The sequence below is a fragment of the Nannobrachium achirus genome (genome assembly GCF_963921795.1).
Source record: "Nannobrachium achirus genome assembly, chromosome: 5".
Classification (NCBI taxonomy): Eukaryota; Metazoa; Chordata; class Actinopteri; order Myctophiformes; family Myctophidae; genus Nannobrachium; species Nannobrachium achirus.
In genome coordinates this window covers 24,286,710-24,308,286 of record NC_137814.1, presented here as the reverse complement: position 1 = coordinate 24,308,286, position 21,577 = coordinate 24,286,710, and the positions used below count along the sequence as shown (strand labels likewise).

Genomic DNA, 21,577 nt, shown 5'->3' with positions numbered 1-21,577 from the left:
AGTACCGATATTCCACTTGAAAGTTAATCAAGTAAAAGTAAAAGTCACCGATAATATTATTACTTAAGTAAAAGTATGAAAGTAGCTCTCATTAAATGTACTTAAGTATCAAAAGTACATAGTGTTAAAATGTACTTAAGTATAAAAGTAAAAGTAAAAAGTACAAGTACAAGTACAAGTAAAAGTACAAAAAATATTTTCAAAATGCCTACAAAAAATTAAGACCAAAAATTGACAATTCTCAAAGTGTTTTATTATTAATAGGTTGGAACATTCAGTGACCCCTGGATACCAGGGGCACAAGCACACACCTACAGTAAGAACAAAACATTTTGATCCTACGATGCAAAGGTTCAAATAGCACTGGGGCACCAAGTTCCCCAAAGCTATTTGAGATGTTTATAGATTAGAATCTTTACACACCTGCTTCCGAATAATTAATTATATAATTCCAGTTCACTGCGCATATTATGTAGGTGACAGGTCATTTCAATTAAGCTCTCACTCCAGTCTGCGCTTTTCTGAAAAGAGTCAAGCAGCTCCCTATAGTTTAAACTAGGCTATAAAATGACACAATAGGCTATAGAATGGATCTTCAGACAAGAAGTTAATTGTGAATGAAAACGTAGGCCTGTGCTTTCTTATTGTCACCTCAAAGTAAACGCTGGATTATTATTTCTTCAAATTGACTGGATTCAACCTGGATCACACAAGTAATGAGGTAACATCCAGCATATGCGTGTGAGCCATAGCCTACTTTATATGCGTTGGCGCATGCTTAAAAAGAACAGATCTAACTAACAGGATGCTATAGCTTGCAGATATGTTCTTTTTAACCATGAGTTCTGCACCGCACACGATGACATGACATCTTACTGCCGTCCCAAAAACAACGTGAAGAGTTTGACTCATGCACAGCAAGAGAGCGAAAAGAGAGAGAAAAAAATCCTAATCCTTGAAAGAAAAGCCAAGACATTTCTGTGTTGTGGTCGTTTGGATGGAAGATGTGCGCGCAGTTCTCTCATTCTCCTCCCGTGTTATACACAAGATGGTGACCTTACTTTTATTTGTGACAGTATTTGTGTCAAAACAAACAATGATCACCGTGTTCGGAGAGCGACCCCTGGAGTCACCGCACAAGATGGGTCACCAGTTTCCATGTAGCGCCGCACCGCAGCGCCGGCACAGGGAGAAGAGATGATACAGTATGAGACAGACTGCTATGATATTAAGATTTTCGATTTGTAGCGAGTAACGAGGTGTCCAATTTTAATGTAGTGGAGTAAAAGTACGATTTTTTCCTTTTAAATGTAACTAAGTAAAAGTAAAAGTTCTGGGTTGAAAAAATATAAATAAAAGTACAAATTCTCAAAATTTGTACTTAAGTACAGTAACAAAGTACTTGTACTTCGTTACTTTACAACACTGCAACAAAGTCCATCGTGTGAAAAAGACAAAAATCGTCTGACAGTGTCTTGTACCTGTCAAAGGTTTTAAGGACGCCAGTGTTCATTGGTTGTTTTACATTTTCATTGGTCTGTTGGATTAACTTGTGCCCTTGCCATGCTATGGGAACTCCCGTCGGTTGATACATTACCCTAACGCTATTTTTCATATTAAACATCAGATGATGGTTTGCTCTACAGATGGACACTTCATCATTTCTGTCTTCCGACAAATTTACCGTTTTACCAAGTATAACCTTTGGATAGCGGTAGTATAAAGTACACCACTGCCATAAGACTCACTTACCAATTAAATAAGATGATATGCTGTCATCTAGCAAATCAGCCAGAAGGCTTAACAAGGGGGATCGAGGGATGGCTAGCTACTAACATCAGCTGCCTGCTACTAGCCAACTAGCATGCTAAGCAAAAGCAAACTATGCTTATATTTCTCAATTGCAATTAGACTATCACTAATTGCATTTCATTTTCACACAAAAAGGGGTTGATGCTCTACTAACCTCTTTAACAAACACACTGTTAAGCTGTAGCCAAATCTCCTCCAGCTTTGAGTGCCAGCTGTTGCATAACTTTTAAAAGAAACCAATTACTATGGGGAAAGGGGCTGTGTGACGTTCTAGAATATGATCTATGACATAACTAGAATGTTTGAAGCATGATATAAATTATCGTTATAATAGTAAAAAAAATAGTTATATAAAAAAAAAACAATATTTGTACTCGCCAGTGGTACAGTACTCAAGTAATTGTACTTAGTGCCAGTCCACCACTAGTTGTGTCATACATTAAACAATCAGTGTGCTAACATTAAATTATACAACAAGCAAACTGTTGGTACCTACCCATCTTGTTTTACAATGACACTTGTTCAAGTGGGAACATGATGTAAACCACACCAAACCCTACTGAAACACCCAACAGTACATAATGTTCTGTTTTTCATTTATTTAACCATGCATAATGATATTATGGTGGAATACGTTTTGTCGTCTTCCGTACAGTCAGTGCTATAAAAAAAAAATAATAATAAAAGAAAACAACACTTGTATATTTGATTCGACTGTGCCTTCCGGTGAATTGACTTGTTCCTTTCTTCTCTATTCTTCCCTATTCTAACACTTCCTGAGAGTGCAAACGTTGAGAGCTTGCACGCACACGCAAACAAAAAGAATTCCACCCCCTCTTTGACACCCTGTAATAGTGTGATGTGACAATATTAAAGTAGACTGTGATTCACACACCTCCTCCACTGCCTCCTCAACGACCTCGGGCTCAGCCTCGACCACAGGAGCCTCCTCTACAGGCACTTCCTCCACGGCCTCCTCCTCAAGCACCTCTGGCTCCTCCTCAATAATCTGCACATATCAGATATATAATTACATATATATACACATTTGATATAAAAGAAAAATAAAGCCATTTCAACAACTGAGGTTTATGTTTTTTCATAGCCTGTAGTCTAATGACAGAACTGGTGCTAACAGGTGTTATACAACATTGCAGAGGCTGTATAATGCATAGTGAAATTAATTTTAAAGACCTAACTTCAATCCATACAATATAATTCTGTGGCTAAGTATGTTTTTTAGTTTTTGTTTTTAAACAGATTTGATTCAATAAGAACAATTCATGGTTTTGGCATTTATATGCTGCAGACTGGTTAAAGATTGCAGTGGTAAATCCACATTGCTACCACAGATCTAAATGTATTGCTTCATTCTACAACATTCCATTAAGCCAGTGTTTCTCAAATGGGGGTACAGGAGAAAACATGGGAATTATGTATTTTACCGTTATGGGTGATAATATTGACAGGCTTTGTGTGAACCTTTCATCTGTAAATTGTTAAACCAAATTACATCAATATCTTGACTTGTACAACTGTTAATGAATAGAAAGCAATGTTTATTTGCCATTATGCCATTTTATATTTTATATTAATATATTGGCATTGGAATGGGACTTAAGATGCAAATGTTATAAGCAAAATGCTTCAGAAATCAGTATAAGGGGTACTGCAACCAAAACAAGTTTGAGAACCAGTGCATTAAGCGACTGGGGATCGGCCTCAGAAACAGAATCCAGCCCTGATAGTCTCTACTCTACTAACCTCAGCAGCCTCCTCAGGTTCTGGTTCTGGCTCGGCCTCAGGCTCAGGTTCTGCCACAACAGGCTCAGGCTCTAGAGGAGAGAGAGAGAGGGACAGTTTGAACATCAGACATCAATGAACTGGAAGTAGGGGGAGAGAAGTGAGCGAGAGGGGAAACAGGGGAGGTTTGAGAGAGGGGAGAAAAAAAGGCACCTACAGATGCTCTGTGAATGGGATATTATGGCCATGGACCCCCTCCCCTATTAGAAAAGATTTTGAGACAGGGACCCCATAAGAGATTTGTTGTTAAAATGTTTCAAATATTCAGAAATTTGGGAAACCCCTCAAGGACCCCTGCTGCGGGTCCCTGGACCCCAAAATGCAACCGCTTAAGAAAAGGGGCCATGGCTATTACATTATATTTTTCAGGAACTTGCATTCCAACGGAAATAGTGATTTCACACTAATTTATTCATATATTAGATGATTCTTAACTGGACAGGACTTAAAGGGTTAGGGTTGTGCGTTAATGTGTTGCATTACTGAATTCACACCATTTTGTTTCATACAAACACACACACACACACCTGGTGGGGGTGCAGCCTCCTCCTCTGCGACAGCAGCTTCAATCACTTCCTCAACCACTGGCTCAGGTTCTAGAGAAGGTGAACACCAGACAGACAGGAAGTGAAGGAATTGATATCATAGTAGTAGCAATATACTTACACGGTTACCTCTGGAACGCGATCAAACAAAATATATTATGCATTCATACTGGCAGAGGTGTGCGTTTAAACTTTGGGGGTGTTTGAGTTGTGTCCTTGTGTTCCTTTAAAGTTTTTTTCATCTGAAGGATCTTGGCAGAAGATGGACGGTTACATTTCGACCAAGCTGACATTTAGGATGACAAGGACCCATTCCACATCCATTTTAACACACTAAGAGACTTCTCACTCCAGTGCTTATTTGGTAACTGAAGTGTGTGTGTATAATGTGCATTTGTAGACTAGTGGTGTATAGAGGGCTGCTCTACAAGCTTTCATTAACCCACCACTTCATTTACAATCAGTTAGAATCAATCAATTAGAGGAATTTGTTCTATAATCAACAACTGTCTGCAGTCTGTTGCTTGTCCATTAGTTTAGGGATTTATAACTACTATATTTTGATGAAATGTTACTGGAACCTGGCATGTTGTCAACATTGCTTTATCGACACCAATCATATACACGTCAATTATCTTAAAAGTTTAAAAAATAATATTTTGATCAAAAAGTAAATTGAATTCAAGGGATGTTGATGCTACAATGTCCAATAATTTAAGCGGATGACTAATAGTGGAAGTAATAACAGTCTATAACTTCTGTTTAGTCATAATTAAGTAGGGTACACAGCCAGAACAAAGGCCAAAAATACATTAAGCTATTTTTACAACACCGAACGAAATTTTGCAAGTGCCATATGCTGCACAGTTGCACAATACCTGGTCACCATGAGCCAACATGGAGAAAACTATACTATAAAAAAAAAACTATACTATACTCTGCATGTAATATTTAACTAAGGACGCCATATAACTGCACTGTAGAATGGATAATGTACACCCCCACTAAGTGTCCATATGTATGCATATACAAGATCACTGTAAATTGCCTTGTGTCCACTCTTAAGCGGGGTTAATTTATTCATGACTACAGTCCACGACTGTCCTGATTGCAATGAGAGAGAGAGTGAGTGAGAGTGAGAGAGAGAATAAAACCTACACAATAATTAAGAGAAATCAAAAAAGAAATATATATTTTTTATATCTTTTTTTTTATTCACAAACCCTCTGAACCTTTATCTTCAGCAGTCGTTATACATGACTGGTCAGGAAATGTGTTGCCAGCCAATATGAGGCAGAGCTGTTCGATACTGAGCCAACAGGTTCATGTGTTTAGGCCCCAGGTCTTTTATAGTTTATCACTAGCGTGGGAGGGACCCCATTTGCACATACTTGTACAATATGCATAATTGCATATACCATCTATATATGTATGCATGTATAGATCTGTATGGGCCCATACACATGTGCATAAATACATCTGCATGACTTGTAGATGTGTGCATGTACACATTTTTATTTTTTGAACTTGCGCAAGTGCATGTGCAGGTTCATCTGTATGAAAGAGTGTTGTACCTTCAAATGCAGGTGCTTCAACTGGGGCGGCGGTCTCTTGCTTGGGAGGTACGACAACGGTGGCCTTCTCTTTGAGTCCTACATGGGACGATGCATAGGCTTGTTGGCATGACAACGAAACAGTGAGGAATCCACTATGCCGCCTTGGTTACTAACAGGGCATGGTGGCACCAAGGAATCATGTGGCTGATACACTAAAACACTGTACACATGCATTATGTAACACTGACACAACATCAACAGCTAATACTATAGTATAGAATGAGATGTGTGTGACTGTATGTAGATGTCAAGAGTAGAACATCAAAAGGTTTAATTGTAATCATAATATTAAAGACATTCATAACAATATATAATTCATAAACAAGAGGATTTCTCCACACACACACACACACACACACACACACACACACACACACACACACACACACACACACACACACACACACACACACACACACACACACACACACACACACACACACACACACACACACACACACACACACACACACACACACACACACACACACACACACACACACACACACACACACACACACACACACACACACACACACACAGGTTTTCTTTTGCTGTTGACTCTTTGAGGTTGCACATCTGTGACTGTCATGGTTTGATTGGTTATGGTCTGACTCAATTAACAAATAGAACATTTAGAACGATTTGCCTGAAACCTTTTTGACCCGGATCTGATGGCATGTCCATGTTTAAGCAATTACATGTTCTGATCTGGCTCACATAGGGTTAGAAACTGATTTTATGCTCCTGTGTGTAAATGCGACCTTTGTTCAACTTGGTTTGGAGCCCTAAGGAACTATGACAAGTCTGCTGGACAGAGGTCAGTGAAGATAGAAGAACTGCAAAGTGGAAAGAGATCAAGTACAGACTGTACAAGTGTAGGAATATTGAAACTGTGCAGTTTTTTCCCCTCTCAATAATTTCCCCAAGATCAATCTCTTGAAAGTCAGCATGGTCTGAATACAGTAGAACCGTATTCGTAATTAAATCAAACATGGGTGGCTGTATGCATGCATGTTCCTTCGCTCGCGCCAACAAACATTCAAACACACTTGAAAGCAATCAAATTCCAATTCCTTTTCTACTTCAACTTGATGGACCCAGTCAAAAAACAGGAAAATCAATCACTTTATTGACAATGTAGAATACGCATTTACAGTGCAGGCAGAATTTCAACTATAAACCACATCCGACAGGGTTTTAAAGGAACAAACTAGTCACATCATGTGGAAGTGAACACTAAACTATTTTGGAAGGCGTTTCCTTCGGTCTCCTGGTTTATCATTAGCTCCCTCCCTCTGTTCCCATCCTTTCTCCTCTCACCCTCCCCTCAGCTGCCTTGAAGTGCCTTCATTCCCCAACTCATGTTGCAGGAAAAGAGTATGTTTATTCCGAAAAGCAAGGATTGGCTACAACATTATGGGCTCTATGCACACGTTTAAGTTTTCCCACCTCATATTAGCCATGAGTGGTGCCCTTGGCTGGGCTCCACACAGCAGTGTAAAACATTTACCATTACAGGTCTATTTTACCACCGATTCAAATGAACACTGAAGATGTTGCAGTGCACTGGGATCTTCGACTTCCTGTGTGAGGAGTCGTTATACAAACTAAAAATCTAACTTCCTGCAACTTCATTTCTTTCCTCATTTGTCAGATTTCTCAGCTTTGCCCTTTTTAGTTTTGTCTTTGTCAGGCTCTTTCCCTTTACTCCTGTCATCTTTCTCTGCTTTCTTCCCCTCACCCTTCTCCTCCTTCTCCCCACCCTTCTTTGATTTCTTCCCTCCCCCCTCTTCCTCCTCCTCTTGCTTCTCCTGCTCCTGCTTCTTCTCCTCGGCCCTGGCTTTCACCAGAGCTTTCTCCTTCTCCTCTGACCTGGCTTTCACCAGAGCTTTCTCCTTCTCCTCTGACCTGGCTTTCACCAGAGCTTTCTCCTCCTCTTCCCTCACCATTTTCTCCTCCTCTTCCTGCATCCGGGCGGCTACTCGCTCCTTAGCCCTGGCTGCTATTTCCTCCCTCCTCAGGCCCAACACCTCCTCCGCCTCCTCCTGGGCGAGGATCTTCCTGACCTCAGCCAGGGCCATCTTGGCGAGCTTCTTGGCCTCCACGCGCTCGTGGATGATGGTTAGCTGCTTCTTCAGAGCCTCTCTGAGCTTCAGGCCTGCATCCTTGGTCAGAGGGTTCTCTGAGATGGACGTAGGACAACACCGGTGGTTTTAGACGGGTTTACTACTTTCTTGTTTTGGGAAGCAGGCCAGGCTACATTTTAACATTTTAGTCTGTTATTCGCTAATCACCCACAGCAGGGAAGGGCAAAGCTTAGTACTGGCATTTCAAGATACTGGGAGGCAGGTTCTGTGTCAATGAGAGGTAGGGCATGCTACTCTCGGCACTGATGAGCATTAGAGCAAGTAGAGCAGGCTACAATAACACCAGACTAGTTTCAGGCCCTGGATCAGTTAACGAATGTAATGCCATTCTTGACATTAGCTTGAATCAATTGCTGCCAAACAGCAAAGTCTATTAGTACCATATTAACCACTTAAGCCGTATTTTATACACTCCAGGGTTAAAGTGGTTAAAGTAACCAGCATCATGAAACCAAAGCCTCATGCCAACAACACTCCTCAGCATTGTAAATCCTAGGCCATGACCGGCATCATCAAATTGGTGTAAACATACAGTATACTGAAATATTCATCTCCTACATACAAGAGTTGCCAAATATTTTCTTAGCATCATTCAATAAGTTAATGTCGACTCACTCACATTCGCTGAACCATATTGTAAAATGTTAAAAACAGCAGTCCCAGCACTCTAACAAACGTATGTTACCAACTCCACAATGTTTAGTTTAGAATTGAATGGGAAGTATACATATGGTTTACTAAACAAGTAAACCATAGGGTAAATTACACCAGGTAGCTGAAATGTCATGACTCAGTGTTATGTCACTACTGTAACAGCACACAGCACCATCACGACTCTTGTTATGTTACTACTGTAATAGCACACAGCTCCATACATGCATCAGACAGGTACCTTTCTTAGCTCCTCCCGTGGCTTCATCTCCTGGTTTCTCATCTAATGTTACACAGAAACAGGACAATGGTGAAACTCACTGGAACTGGACTGGCTTTGATAGAACGGCCATGTAGCGCAAAAGTGTAATTAGCCCCCACCACCCCGGATAGTAGTTGGGCAAGATAGCTGACACAAAACCATACAAATTACACAAAGAGATATAAAATAAAACTCTCTTCGAGCCATCACAATGTGAAGCCATCTGTAATGGTGTGACTAGACTCCAACAGAGAGAAGTGTCAAAGCATAACAAATTATACTTTTTTTCCCCCTGGCTTGATTACATCTCTCAGCTCTCTTATCTTTACTTGCATAAGACATTTTGCGTCTTTCCTAGCTTTCTGCTGAATTAATTCAAAGATCCATAATTTACTAAAATACGCCATCCCACTAGGTACGACTAGGAATTAGTACACAATGGTCTCCTAAGTGGCCGTTGTTACCTCTCCCCACGCCCTATCCCCTCATCTCTCCACACCACTTGCAAGATAAAGGAAATCAATCCAAGATGGCTAATCTTGGTTTACCATTGTCTGAGGCTCATTCAAGGACACAAAAATGGCAGAAAGTAAATCAATTCATAGCTCACAGAATCCAAGATGGCTAGTCTTGGTTTCCTATCGTCTGAGGCTCATTCAAGGACACAAAAATGGCAGAAAGTAAATCAATTCATAGCTCACAGATTACCTACAAAGGCCTACAGATGCTGTTCTAATCCCCGTCAGGTACACAGTACCTCTTGTTCCCATTCCTAGGCCTGTCACAATTATTACATAATTGTCTAATCGCTCACAACGCGTCGGGTTGTGAGCTTGTAGATCGTCTATTTCCGCTTTGTTTGTTGAGCGGTGGTCACAACCAGGCCTGAAATTTCGTCATTTTAGGGGCAAGGCCACTTGGCCTTTGGTGTCGTCCATTTTTTGAGGGCAAAAAGGCCAAATGCCAGGACTGGACGGCCATCAAATAAAACAAGATTTTAGTCCATTGAAAGAATTTGTTGAATTTAAGGGTTATGGATGATAACCTAATCTGCAGTGAAATAGATAAATGATGGTCATCTGATCCATGCTCAGCCCTGCACCAATCAAAGATTGATTGATTTCAGAATCTCATCTCATACCTTAGTCAGAATGCGTTCCAGACACGTGTGTCTGTCTGTCCGTTCGTATTTCTGCTAACTCTGTGTCCAGCAATTGTTCAATTGTCTAAAAAAACATACTACAAAAATCAGTAATGCTTTTGCCTTGCTGAACAAAAACATAAAAAAATCAGTAATGCTTCTGCCTTGCTGACCATCTATTTTTCAACCTTCAGATGTGTCTCTATTTCTCAATAATTTTCCCCAAATATTGGCCTGTAGGTGGTGTAGGGCCGGGCCTACAGGTTAGGAGGCTGCCTAGGGCCCCACACACTCAGGGCTGTGTTTTGCTGTAGGCAAGTTCTTATTTTCTTTCTTCTTTAAAGCTATACTGTGTAAGTTGCTAACTAGTGGTCAGTCGCGGTATTGCTTTTTTTGCCCGTTTTTCGCCCGGAGTCACCGCGGACCACCGCCGCGGACCACCGGAGCGGCGCCGCAAACCATCGCAACCGATACGAATCCATGGAGTGGTAGAACGTAATTTTCTGAGCAGGATTTGGGGAATAAGAGGTTAAGAATCCTTCACCATCGTAAACACTGGTTGCTGAGGGAAGCTACTTCCTGAAGAGTCGGTTATTGGCCGGTAGTGTATCATGTGTGTATGATCTGCGATGTGATTGGCCAACGTATACACAACGTATACAGATGATGCAGATTACGTCATTTTGCCGGAAATCCCGCCCCTGTCACTGCTAAGAAGAAAACATAAAGAGAAGGCTTCAGAAGCTGAAAATAACGGAGTGGGTGTTCTAAAACTAGCAATTTAACAGTTAGGACAATTTTAAGATTTGTTTTATAAAGAAAGTTACATGGTATAACTTTAAAAAGAAATAGAGAGAGAGATGTTTTTGGACGGTTCGGATGGTTTTGGAGTTGGACTAACCGGGCCACACTCCCTTTTCTGTGGAATATACACTATACTACCTACACTACACTCCCTTTTCTGTGGAACATACCACGGTTTCTCAACCACTGTGCCTTTGGCTATTAAAAGTGTGCCTTGACAGAGAAAAAGGTTGGGAAACACTGTGTGACTCTACTACCTACACTACACTCCCCTTTTCTGTGGAATACACTGACTCCATGTTAAATTTATGTTAACACTTATGTTGCAATGATTTTTTCCGGCCAATGTCCCGCATTGCCATGGTTACCATAGACTTCCATGTAATTGTGCAAGTGTGTAAAAAGTGCACGCCCATGCCTAGATGATGCACCACGTGTGTAGATGCTGTTCACAGCTTTCAAACAAAAAAATCCGCTTGGAAATCCGTGCAGGCATTCATGATTTATCAGCCATTATGTTTTCTACAGATGTAAACAAACATGGCTGCCATGTTTGAAAGAATGGGTTGGTGTGGGGGTTAAACATGCAATTTCGCGATCGCGATCATGCCTAATACATTTCTGGAGGTCCAAAAAAAAATTTTGATTTTTTTTTTTTTTTTTTTTTTCAAAAACGGCCCAAACTCGGGGTTGGCACAGCACTAGTACCAATACAAACTCGGGAAACTCGGGGTTGGCACCATATGTGTTAACTGATATGCTGATATCTCATGATAAGTGAGCAGATATGTTCAATTAAATGGTGACTTCACCCAGCCAACACTCCCTCTTCTGTGGAATACACTGACTAACCAATTAAAATGGGCACATTTCCAGATGTCTTCACCCAAGCCACACTCCCTTTTCTGTGGAATTTCTTGACTTCTGACTGCCACATGTTTCCCAAACACTAGGTCGGGACCCATTTGTGTATCGTGGACACATTTTTATGGGTCCTTTAATTTTTTTGGTTTCCTACTTTTTGTTTTTAATTATTATTTCTGTAATTTAATTTAGAATCAAGGAAGATTTTAAGAAATTCCATAAATTAAAAACATGTTGAAGTAGTAGTGAAAATAGACGATCTCCAAGTGACGTGTTGTGAGCTTGACTCTTGTAGACACTTATGTCTACATGACAAGAAAGAGACACAGGTGTCTACTGTCAGAAAGAAAAAATCACACCCGTGTGAACTGAGCGGTGGTTCTCCCCCCGCCCCCCCCCCCCCCCCCCCCCCCCCGTGTGTGCCCCCCGTGTGTGTGTGTGTGTGTGTGTGTGTGTGTGTGTGTGTGTGTGTGTGTGTGGCCTGGACAACAGCGCCCCTCCCTTAACATGTGTGGGCAGAAAAGGTACTACACAGGCTTGAGGCTACATACAGACCCACCCACATACAAACAAACTAACACACAAACATACATACCTACACACACGGCCACGCTATGGAGACGGTGTGACCACCGCTCAAAAAGAAAGAGGAGAAAGTGATAGTCAGCTGGGGCATTAAGGCCACTGTGACCTCAGGTTATGCCATTGGTTTGAGGGGCACAAGGCCGAATTGAAGGGCAATGACGGCCATGGCCTTCATGGCCTCCATGAAATTCCTGCCCTGGTCACAACGCTCCTATACGTGGCCGTGTGTGTGGGTCTCCGTCCGTCCGTCCGTGTCTGTCTGTATGTAGCCTAAACTTCGGCGCGTAACTAGTGCCGCACCATTTACGCCACTCACGCAATATATACATCAAAATGTGCGGCTCGGCCGGGAATGGTGTGCTATTACCTTTCGTTCCGATCCGCCTTACCATGCCGACGTAATCGACGCTTAATTGTCCCCAATGACTTATAATGGGACAATGCAAGAAATCACTTTGAAGTATTTTTCTCTCGTAAACCACTAGAGGTTCGCAGGCCTTCGGCCCGCTCACATCTAGTAAAAAAAATAAAAATAAAAAAATAATAATAATAATAAAAAATAATAAAAAGTTTAAAAAAAATAAAAAATAAAAAATGGGGGGGAACTATTGTGGCGGAACTATTGTGCCGCAGCGCACGTTTCCGGTTGGACATATTTGACCGCCGGACGCACTTCCGGTGTTGTCCGCAAATCTTTCTTGTGTGGATCAGCTGCCTCTGAGATTGAGTGGGCTGAGTGGGCTGGGCGTGGGCAGCGTGGGCTGGGTGGAGCGTAACCGTGACAACAGCTGCTTGCAGGCTGGTGCAGGCTTGTTGTATGGGCTGGTGTAGGGTTACAGATCCATTGGCTGGGCGGACGTTAAGATCCCCTGGACTGGGGGACGTTATAGCCAATTGGAGTGCTGCATTTGGTCTGTTGGTGACACTCAAATACCGCTGGCTGCAGTTCTAAAATGTAATATAAGATAGGAGCTACAGTTTCAAACCTCGGAGAGGAGATTCATAATGATTTTAAGAATGAATCCAAAAATAATTACATCACTCGGCCTCATGGTGGCGCTATAACGGCCCACTTTGCGTTTTGCCCCGTAACTCTTGAACCGTAGATCGGAAAATTAAAATCCTTTTTTCCCTGGATTCCTTGGGTCAAGACGCATCTCCCCATATAGGCCACGCCCATTTGCGCCAGGATAGATTTTCCGCCATCTTGAATTTTCTCCAAAACACACTTTTTGCTCCTTTTCCTACATATTTTCTTCAAATGTCACAAAAATCGGTACACATGATCTATGAGGTGGGTAAACCACCGCTCAGTTCACACGGGTGTGATTTTTTTTTTTAAGTATAAAGTTGTCAAATTGGTAATTTCTTTTTATATTTTGGTTATGTGTCATATCTGCCATGTGCAACTTCAAAGCCTACACGCCAAACGACAAAAACAATTAAATGGTTAATCGCACATTTTTTTTAAATGTCATAATCGTGACAGCCCAACCCACTCCTGAACCAGAGACTGATGGTTCTTGACTGACGACAAGAAACATAACAGCTGAGGTGGGGCTCCGTGACCCAAGCATTCCCGATTTCCCATTGGTTTTCAATGGAGAGTTTTAGTATCACGAGGCCTAAAGTTGAGAACTCTCAAACATACCATCCATATGGACACAGACATCATTAGGCATGCTAGAAAGGCAGAGGCTATTTGGTCTCCCACATTGACAGCTTTGGTATGGCATAAAAGTAATTTATGCACTTCTATATACATTTCCAACATATATATTTATTGAGGATGGAAGCAATCTGTATTCTATAATATCTTCAACGTGTCCCTCTCTCACCAGCACCCTGTGACTAAAGCCAGAAAACCTGCCATCCATACAAAAAATGTGTGAACAACTTTAAGATGGAAAGATTTGCATGCTTCTGACTGACTGGTATATCACAAGTTTAAATCCTCAGCCCAGACTGACTAGACTAAGAGAGTCTGGAGGAAGTTAATGGGTATTATGCTCGGCCTTCCACCAGCAACTGCTGTCAGTCCTCCAGATACAGCATCTCTGCACCGCAAAATACTGAATGTTAATTTAACACCCAGGATTTGTCTGTGTGGTTGGAGGTAACCTCTGTCGCTTTTCCCACACCCTTCTCAAGTTATAAACTATATCACACTTTAGCAAGTATTAAAAAAATTATCTGCATCGCCAGCCAAATGAAATGAGGAATGGGCATGCCATGCGCTCATAATTGCTAAGCCAATCAATATTAGTGATGTTAATGTCACTTTATTTGCCACTTATTTCAGAATCAGCATTCAAATTTTTGTCAATTCAATTACATCTGTGTCTTGCCATGTCTTGTTGATGCATTGTATTGTTAAGTCTAAAGGCTCCAAGGAAGTAACACATTTGAAAGTTATAAGAGAGAAGTGTGAGGTCACTGCAGATACAGAGTCTGATAGTTTAAAGTGTAGGTGTGACAACCAACATGTCATGTGCATATTAATCGTCCATAAATGGTCTTTACAATGTCAATAACAACAAGTGTGGCAGAAACCATTAGAGCTGATAAGTGACTGACCTTTGACAGTAGTAAGGAGAATATTAGCATACAAATCAGTAGATTACACCAGTAAGACGCCTAAGGGCGAAAAGCGACCTCGCCCCGTCATGCCATGTCTTGGCCATCTGGCCACTAGTGATGTATATCGGACCAGTTACCCATATATGGAGACCCTTGAACCATATATTGAGATCCATGGCATGTATATTATATGGAGATATGCTGTGAGACCCCAAACATGCTTAAGCCTCTATCATAGTCCAGGGTGAAGAGCTATCACCTCACCACGGTGTAGTTTTCTAGCTATCACCTAGGCTTTGTTAGACATTTTTAGGTGATAGCTAGAAAACTACACTGCGGTGAGGTGATAGCCCTTCACCTTGGACTATGATAGAGTCTTTACTCAGATATTCGTTATGTGAAAGTCCTATGACATCTGACAGCATACATACAATCTATGTTATGCCCATATATGGAGATCCCTGTCTGTAGATCCAGCCAGACAGATATGGGCTGTCTTTGCCATCTCTCTTGGCCATATATGGATTCTGTTAGTGAGGTTTGTGGCAGTTGTGGCCTCCATATATGGGCATTTCCATATGAGGTTCTGTTGGATATGGGCTTAATATTGATCGTCAGCATCGACCGAACGTTACACGGAGACGTGACACAGAGTTGTTAGACAGAGACAAGACGTGATCGTTTCCCTATGATACATGCATCAAACAAACTAGTCTGTTCAGGATATAGTTTACATAATTGTGTTCCAACAGAAAATCCATTCGGAAATTGAGATTTGCATCAGGTCTAGACTACACCAAACAAGAACATACTGCGATATCAGTGCATGGGAGGAGAAACAGGCACCTCTTAGAGGTTAAAGAGTTTTGTTTTTAACCACACCACGGCTACAATAATTACATGGCCAAAACTTGAACAAGAAACAGCTAAGCAAAGTTTGGCCATTGTTTCCGTCCTGCTACCCAAAGTCTATTCAGACAACTCTGTCTTCATAGCAAAAGAAAAAAAACATTTCTGTATAAAATGTGATTGTTGGCCTTCTTACCAAAGAAAATTGTGATTGTCCTTTTAAATCAGTCAATATTGTTAACATTTAGATTTGTTGCACAACCAGATATTTAGTAGCCAGCACAGATGTATCTGACTATTTTGATCGCCAAATGTTGCAGTGCACTGGGATCACTCACAGCCCATTTACAAGCTCACAAGAATGTTGCTTGCCATTTTGAAAAAGTATTATTATAATTAGCTTATAATAATGAAATGCCCAAAATAGGGTTGTCAGGTTGAAAGACGCTAAAAGTTGAGATAAAATGTAAAAGTGGAATGGTTTTTGCTCCACCCTTCGAGAAACCAGTGCATCAGGTTCAGTGTAGCATGCACAAGGAATTATTTCCAATTTGAAAAGTCCTAAAATCCAATGCCCTCCCCTCTCTTTTTCTGGCCTTTGGGAAATGACAAGTCCTAAGCGCCATTGCCCTCGCCTCTGACCTTTGGGTCATGAAAAGTCCTAAAATCTAATTCCCTTGCCTCTGGCTTCTCTGGCCTTTAGATCACAAACCTACACTAACTGCTAACTGGAATTGTCAGAACAACATTACGGTGATCTATGCCCTAGATTCTACAGCACATGGCCCCTTAGAGGAGGAGACACTTCCAATGTCACTTTAAGGCTCTGCCGAGAATGGTTACTGCGATCAACTCTGTGGCAGACACTACTACATACACAAAATGGCTTCTTTAACCACCAGGCCATCTTGGTCCCCAAATACACCTCTACACAACCACATTGTGTTGAAAATGTAGTCTAAGAAACGAATATACTTAGAGATCTAAACTTAGCCAGTTATGATAAAGGGTTGATAAGACTTCTTTAAATATTTACGGTAGGCTTTTATTCAGTTGAAGGGATTCATGATAATGGTGAAGAGGCCATGATGAAATGGGACATATACTTGAAAAAGCAAGGATAAGGAATGGTAAAGAACTACTGACAGGATATGAACAGATGAAACTTAACACCTGTTAAACACACATCTGTATGACACTAATGCGCTAATCTATGTGAACATTAACAACCAAATATTACTCAAACAAAAAGCAGTGAAACCATCTATTGATGCCAATTCAACTATGATTTCAAGACGGTAAAAAATCTTTACAAAAGTACAAACACATGCCAATAGTTCACCTATACAGTGTTAAGATCAAGGTTATGTTTTCATGGCATGCATCAGTAAAAGTAGATAAAAACTCAAGAGGAAGGGACAACCAGTTGTCCAAGTGCAAATGGTCTTTGCAAAACATTGCTCATATCGCCGTTGGCTGCTGACAGTTCTGTGCAGAAACAGCGCATAATTAATACAATTCTAGAAAAGTGAAACAGAGGTTCACATGATCTTTTCTTCCTTCCTCATCTCAGTAAAGTTTAGTAACAAAGCCTTCGAACCTTCAAGGTTTCCAGTTCTACATGTCATTTTGGCACATCTCTGCAACTGGAGAGAAGCGATTTTTGTCCACCTGTACTCCGAGAAATTAATTTAGCCTTGGGCTTCTTAACGGTGCTGTGTTTTTTTCCCAAGCACATGGTTGAACTCCAGTGGATAACCATGCATATCAAAATCGCATCAGTCCTCAAACAATTCCAGAGAAACCGGTATCCAAGCTACAGGCTAGTTCATGTCTGCCAAAGCCTTGTCAAAGTCTTCTCAAGGGCCCGTAATGTAGTATAGGCTAATTGGTAGCCTCCTACACTGTGGCATTTTTAATAGCCATCTATGAACAAGATATCAGGCTCAATCAGTCTTTGTTGAGAGATATTTAAAAAAATTACTGGGATCAAATAAGGGGGAAAAAGCAATGCACTGGGTAATTATTGACCATATTCCCACGGTGGCCATTTTGCTCTTACTTCATACTCTGGGGGTATGAAGTAAGAGCAAAATGGCAGTCGTGTGAATAGGTCTATTGGGCTGTGGTCTATGGTTGGAGCTAGCAGGCCTGAGGCTACTGGTTATGTAGTCCCACTATGACAATCTTCTGCCCCTGATCGTCATTCTCTCTCCTGACTACTTCCTCATTATCATCATCATCCTCATCCAGCTCCTCCATGGCTCCTGTGGAACTGTTCTCCTCCTCCGGGGGATCGAGGGGGTTTATCAGACCATACAGGAAAGTGAAGAAGCCGTTTAGCCAATCAGAGCCGCCCTCCTCCACTTCTGCTAACCAATCCAGAACCTCGGATTCTCCCTGACCACCACCTTCACTGGTCAGGCCTACGCAGACAAGAGGGAAGGATGGATGGACGGACGGAACAACGGGTGGATTGGGAAAAAAGAAGAGGGAGGAATATGCATGGCAAGAGAGAGAGAGAGAGAGAGAGAGAGAGAGAGAGAGAGAGAGAGAGAGAGAGAGAGAGCGTAGAGAGAGAGAGGATAAAAATGGGAAGAGAAGTAGGAAGAAAGGGTGAAGGGCAGACGCAGACAAAGGGGCAGCAAATAAATTGAAGGAGGGGATCAACTGGAAGAGAAAAGAGGTGATGAAAGGATGAGGGGTAAAAAAATGATGCAAGAGTAGAGAGGGGGAAAAGGAAACGAGAGGAAAGATGGAGAAGTTTTAAGCGAAGGTTAGGCAGTAAGGGAACCAGTAAAGCTCTATACCAAACAGTTAGAATTAAGAGTTAGGCAGAGACTGAAAGACAATGAGGGGGACGCAAAGAGATTTTTTAGAGAGCCAGAGAAAGAGTTAATGGAAGTCTAGAAACGGCAGTGTGTGGCAGCCTTGACAGCAGCATGCAGAGGACACTTAAATTCTGTAGAGCCTCCAGTTTTCTGCACAGAGTAGTTATTAGAGCTAGAGACACTCAACTACATTGGACAAGAGTAAACCTCTATGAAGGAGAATATAAGGAGGATAAAAAATAAAAAAAAGTGAGCAAGCACACTACAATATATGAAGCCAAAATGGGATCATGCAGCGTTGAGCTAAGGAGCAGCAGCAGCGGTGGTGGTAGGCTCTTGCCAATTGGCATAACGTAGCTCAATTGAGAATGAGACGGTTATAATTATTAATATAATAGACAGGGTACAAAAAAAATAAGTAAAACTTTTGTATGGCAAAGAAAGAACACAGAGTGACAAGACTTTAAATGTTTTGTCGTTTCATTTTGGTAAGGACTCTTCAAACTGATTCCTCTACATAAACAGAGCAGAGCACTGTATGTCATTGAACATTTTCTTCTCATAATGCAAAGTTCTGACTGAGTGACTAAAATAATTTTACTTTATCGACTACAGAACCAACTATAGAGCCAATTTCAGCATTACTGAACTGATGAGAAAACATTAATACCCATGCAAAGCACAGACTGTCTTTATTGGTCTGGTATGTTAAACCATGCTATCAACTCAAACACTGATACTTCTCATGGTGGTTCCATTTAAAAGCCAGAGAACAGTTGCATTTAGTACAAAATGGTTATCTCTTTACGGGCAAGCGGAACCTTTTTTAATTATTCTTCTAGGTCCATAACATTTTGCTGCATTCTTCACCACTTGTTTTTTGGCAAATGTATTGCGTGTCAGGAAGACGAGTGTAGTGTAGTTTACACTGTGATTTGTGTTGGACTAGTGCATTTCAGACGGAAATCAGGATGGATTCTGTCCTTGGTGTAACCATGCAACATGCAGAAGATTTTGCATCACAAACCCGAGAGTATTCAAGGCAACTGGGAAGTTTCTCGCCTCGAAGCCAGAAGGATAAATAAGGAGAGGATGCAGTGTCATCATCACGAGTCTGAATTTCAGTCACTAAACCCCACACACACACACACACACAAACATTACCCTCATGATATCATATCACTGCCATCTCCATGGGCTGGAAAGTTCACAGTTGTCATGAACACTTCGAGCATCACACAAAGGAGAGGTGCCTGCCCCCCCCCCTGCCCCGCCCCCCCCAAAAAACGGCATAAAAATGGAATAAAAATAAATACAACAGAACATCTCACTTAGAAATCAGTATGATTGGTGTGTTCAGAATGCAGGTTGGGTGTGAAATCTACTTTCATATCAAAAATAAAAGATAATTTAGAAAATAAACCCAATTCCCAAACCCTACCATCTAACACACAAATCTAACCATATGTTGCAAACTTCCAGTTGGATGTAAACCCCCCCCCCCCCCCCTTCTTTTTTTACAACCAAAACCTGCAAGACTGTTTTTCTTTTTTCTTCAATCTGGGATCAAGGCTCATCATTGTTTTGTTACAACTGCAGTTTTTTTGGCCCAGGCTGTCCTGGCCTGTAAAAAGGGGCCTGCGTCGGTCTTGCTCTTTTTTTGGAGAACTCAAATTAGTTTTTTGTTGATCAGCATTAAGTTATATTGGAATCAAACCACCTCAAGTCAACAACAACACAAGAGTAAGTCATGCAAGAGAAAACCCAAATCAATTTCTTGACAATACATACATTATGCACACGCACACTGCATCAGGGGCCTGCAGAGCCAGAGTCCACTTATTTCAAATTTTGTAATTTTATCAGCAGAGTCAAAATGCAACTGAGGTTTCTCATCTGCTAAGTGGTCAAGCACAAACAAGTTCAAACGTTTTTTTTTGTCAACTCCTTGACTGCAGGACACTGATGCAGAACAAAACATTTGTTATAATTCCAGATGAATCAAACTTGCCTAGCAGAACTTTAGCATCCTCGACATCAAAATCACCATCGCCGTCAGTATCGTATGCCACGAGTTTACCTACAGCAGAGTAACCAGGAACATAAAACATTTAAAAAAATTTTAAGTAACCACTAATGCTTAAGTCCATCATTAACTATGGGATGAGATGAGATGCACTGGGATACCCGTTGTGTTTGTTAAGTCATCGTATTTTTGTATATTCTTCAAATGGTTAGCATTCCTTCCCAATATCCAAATCTGAAACTACTTTGAAGGACTAATACTAAATTTGCATCGCAGAGAAAATGCCAGTTCAGCTCACTGAAATTCAAACATATTAACCTACATTTCTAATGTAGGGTAAAATTTAGGGAGTAAAATCAAATATGACTTTACTGTTGGGCACCATTAGATGTAAAAGTTGAATAGAACATTAACTTGGAACTCATTTTAGACTTGTCTTTTAATGGTATAACAACAAATAATTTTAACTGAGGCTCTAGAGATGGTCATGGTAATGTCTCAGATTTGAACTAAGAGTCTAAAATCTCTTTTAGAATAGAATTGTTGCTCACCCTGTTACGATCTAAAAAATACATTATATACTTTTACAGTGGCGGTTTCCATAATATTATATTACTACAGGACTCATTGATGAAATCGGACTTGACGGCATTTGAAAAGAAGTTAAATCTAATTCGGAGACTATTCGATTTAATTTGTAGCCGTGCTACAGTTAAAATAGTTGGCTACAGTAGAGTAATTAGACCACAGAGGAGGACGGGGTGGACATGACATGAGGCATTCATTATTCAGACAGGAGCCCTTTTTACCTTGCAAAGCTTCGGACAGGTTAATTGTCTTGTCTGCATGCAGCATTCAGAGAGAAAACAAAACAGACATATTGGAATTGAAGCAAATAGAAAAAAAAAAACAAAGATTGACATTTCAGAGGATCAACAGTAGATTATGAAAACACAGAATGTCATTCCAAACAAATTGATAGAGGCGTTAATTTGTGGCAATAGGCATAACACTCACATGCAACAGAGGAACTACCCATTGAGGTAGGTGAAATGTTT

The 21,577-nt window shown here is 41.0% G+C and overlaps 1 protein-coding gene across 3 annotated transcripts in view; it reads right to left on the bottom strand.

Moving 5' to 3' along the window:
• asph (aspartate beta-hydroxylase) overlaps positions 1 to 21,577 on the bottom strand; it is a 44,717-nt gene that overhangs the window by 7,762 nt on the left and 15,378 nt on the right. The window contains exons 3-8 of one of the 3 annotated variants that reach the window (XM_080726832.1): positions 21,329 to 21,361; positions 20,505 to 20,573; positions 5,735 to 5,812; positions 4,143 to 4,211; positions 3,577 to 3,647; positions 2,708 to 2,821 (exon numbers count right to left, since the gene is read on the bottom strand). In XM_080726832.1, coding sequence (XP_080582958.1) covers positions 2,708 to 2,821; positions 3,577 to 3,647; positions 4,143 to 4,211; positions 5,735 to 5,812; positions 20,505 to 20,573; positions 21,329 to 21,361 — 434 coding nt within the window. The remainder of the gene's footprint in view (positions 1 to 2,707; positions 2,822 to 3,576; positions 3,648 to 4,142; positions 4,212 to 5,734; positions 5,813 to 20,504; positions 20,574 to 21,328; positions 21,362 to 21,577) is intronic. The other 2 variants (XM_080726833.1, XM_080726834.1) reach the window with 2 other exon arrangements.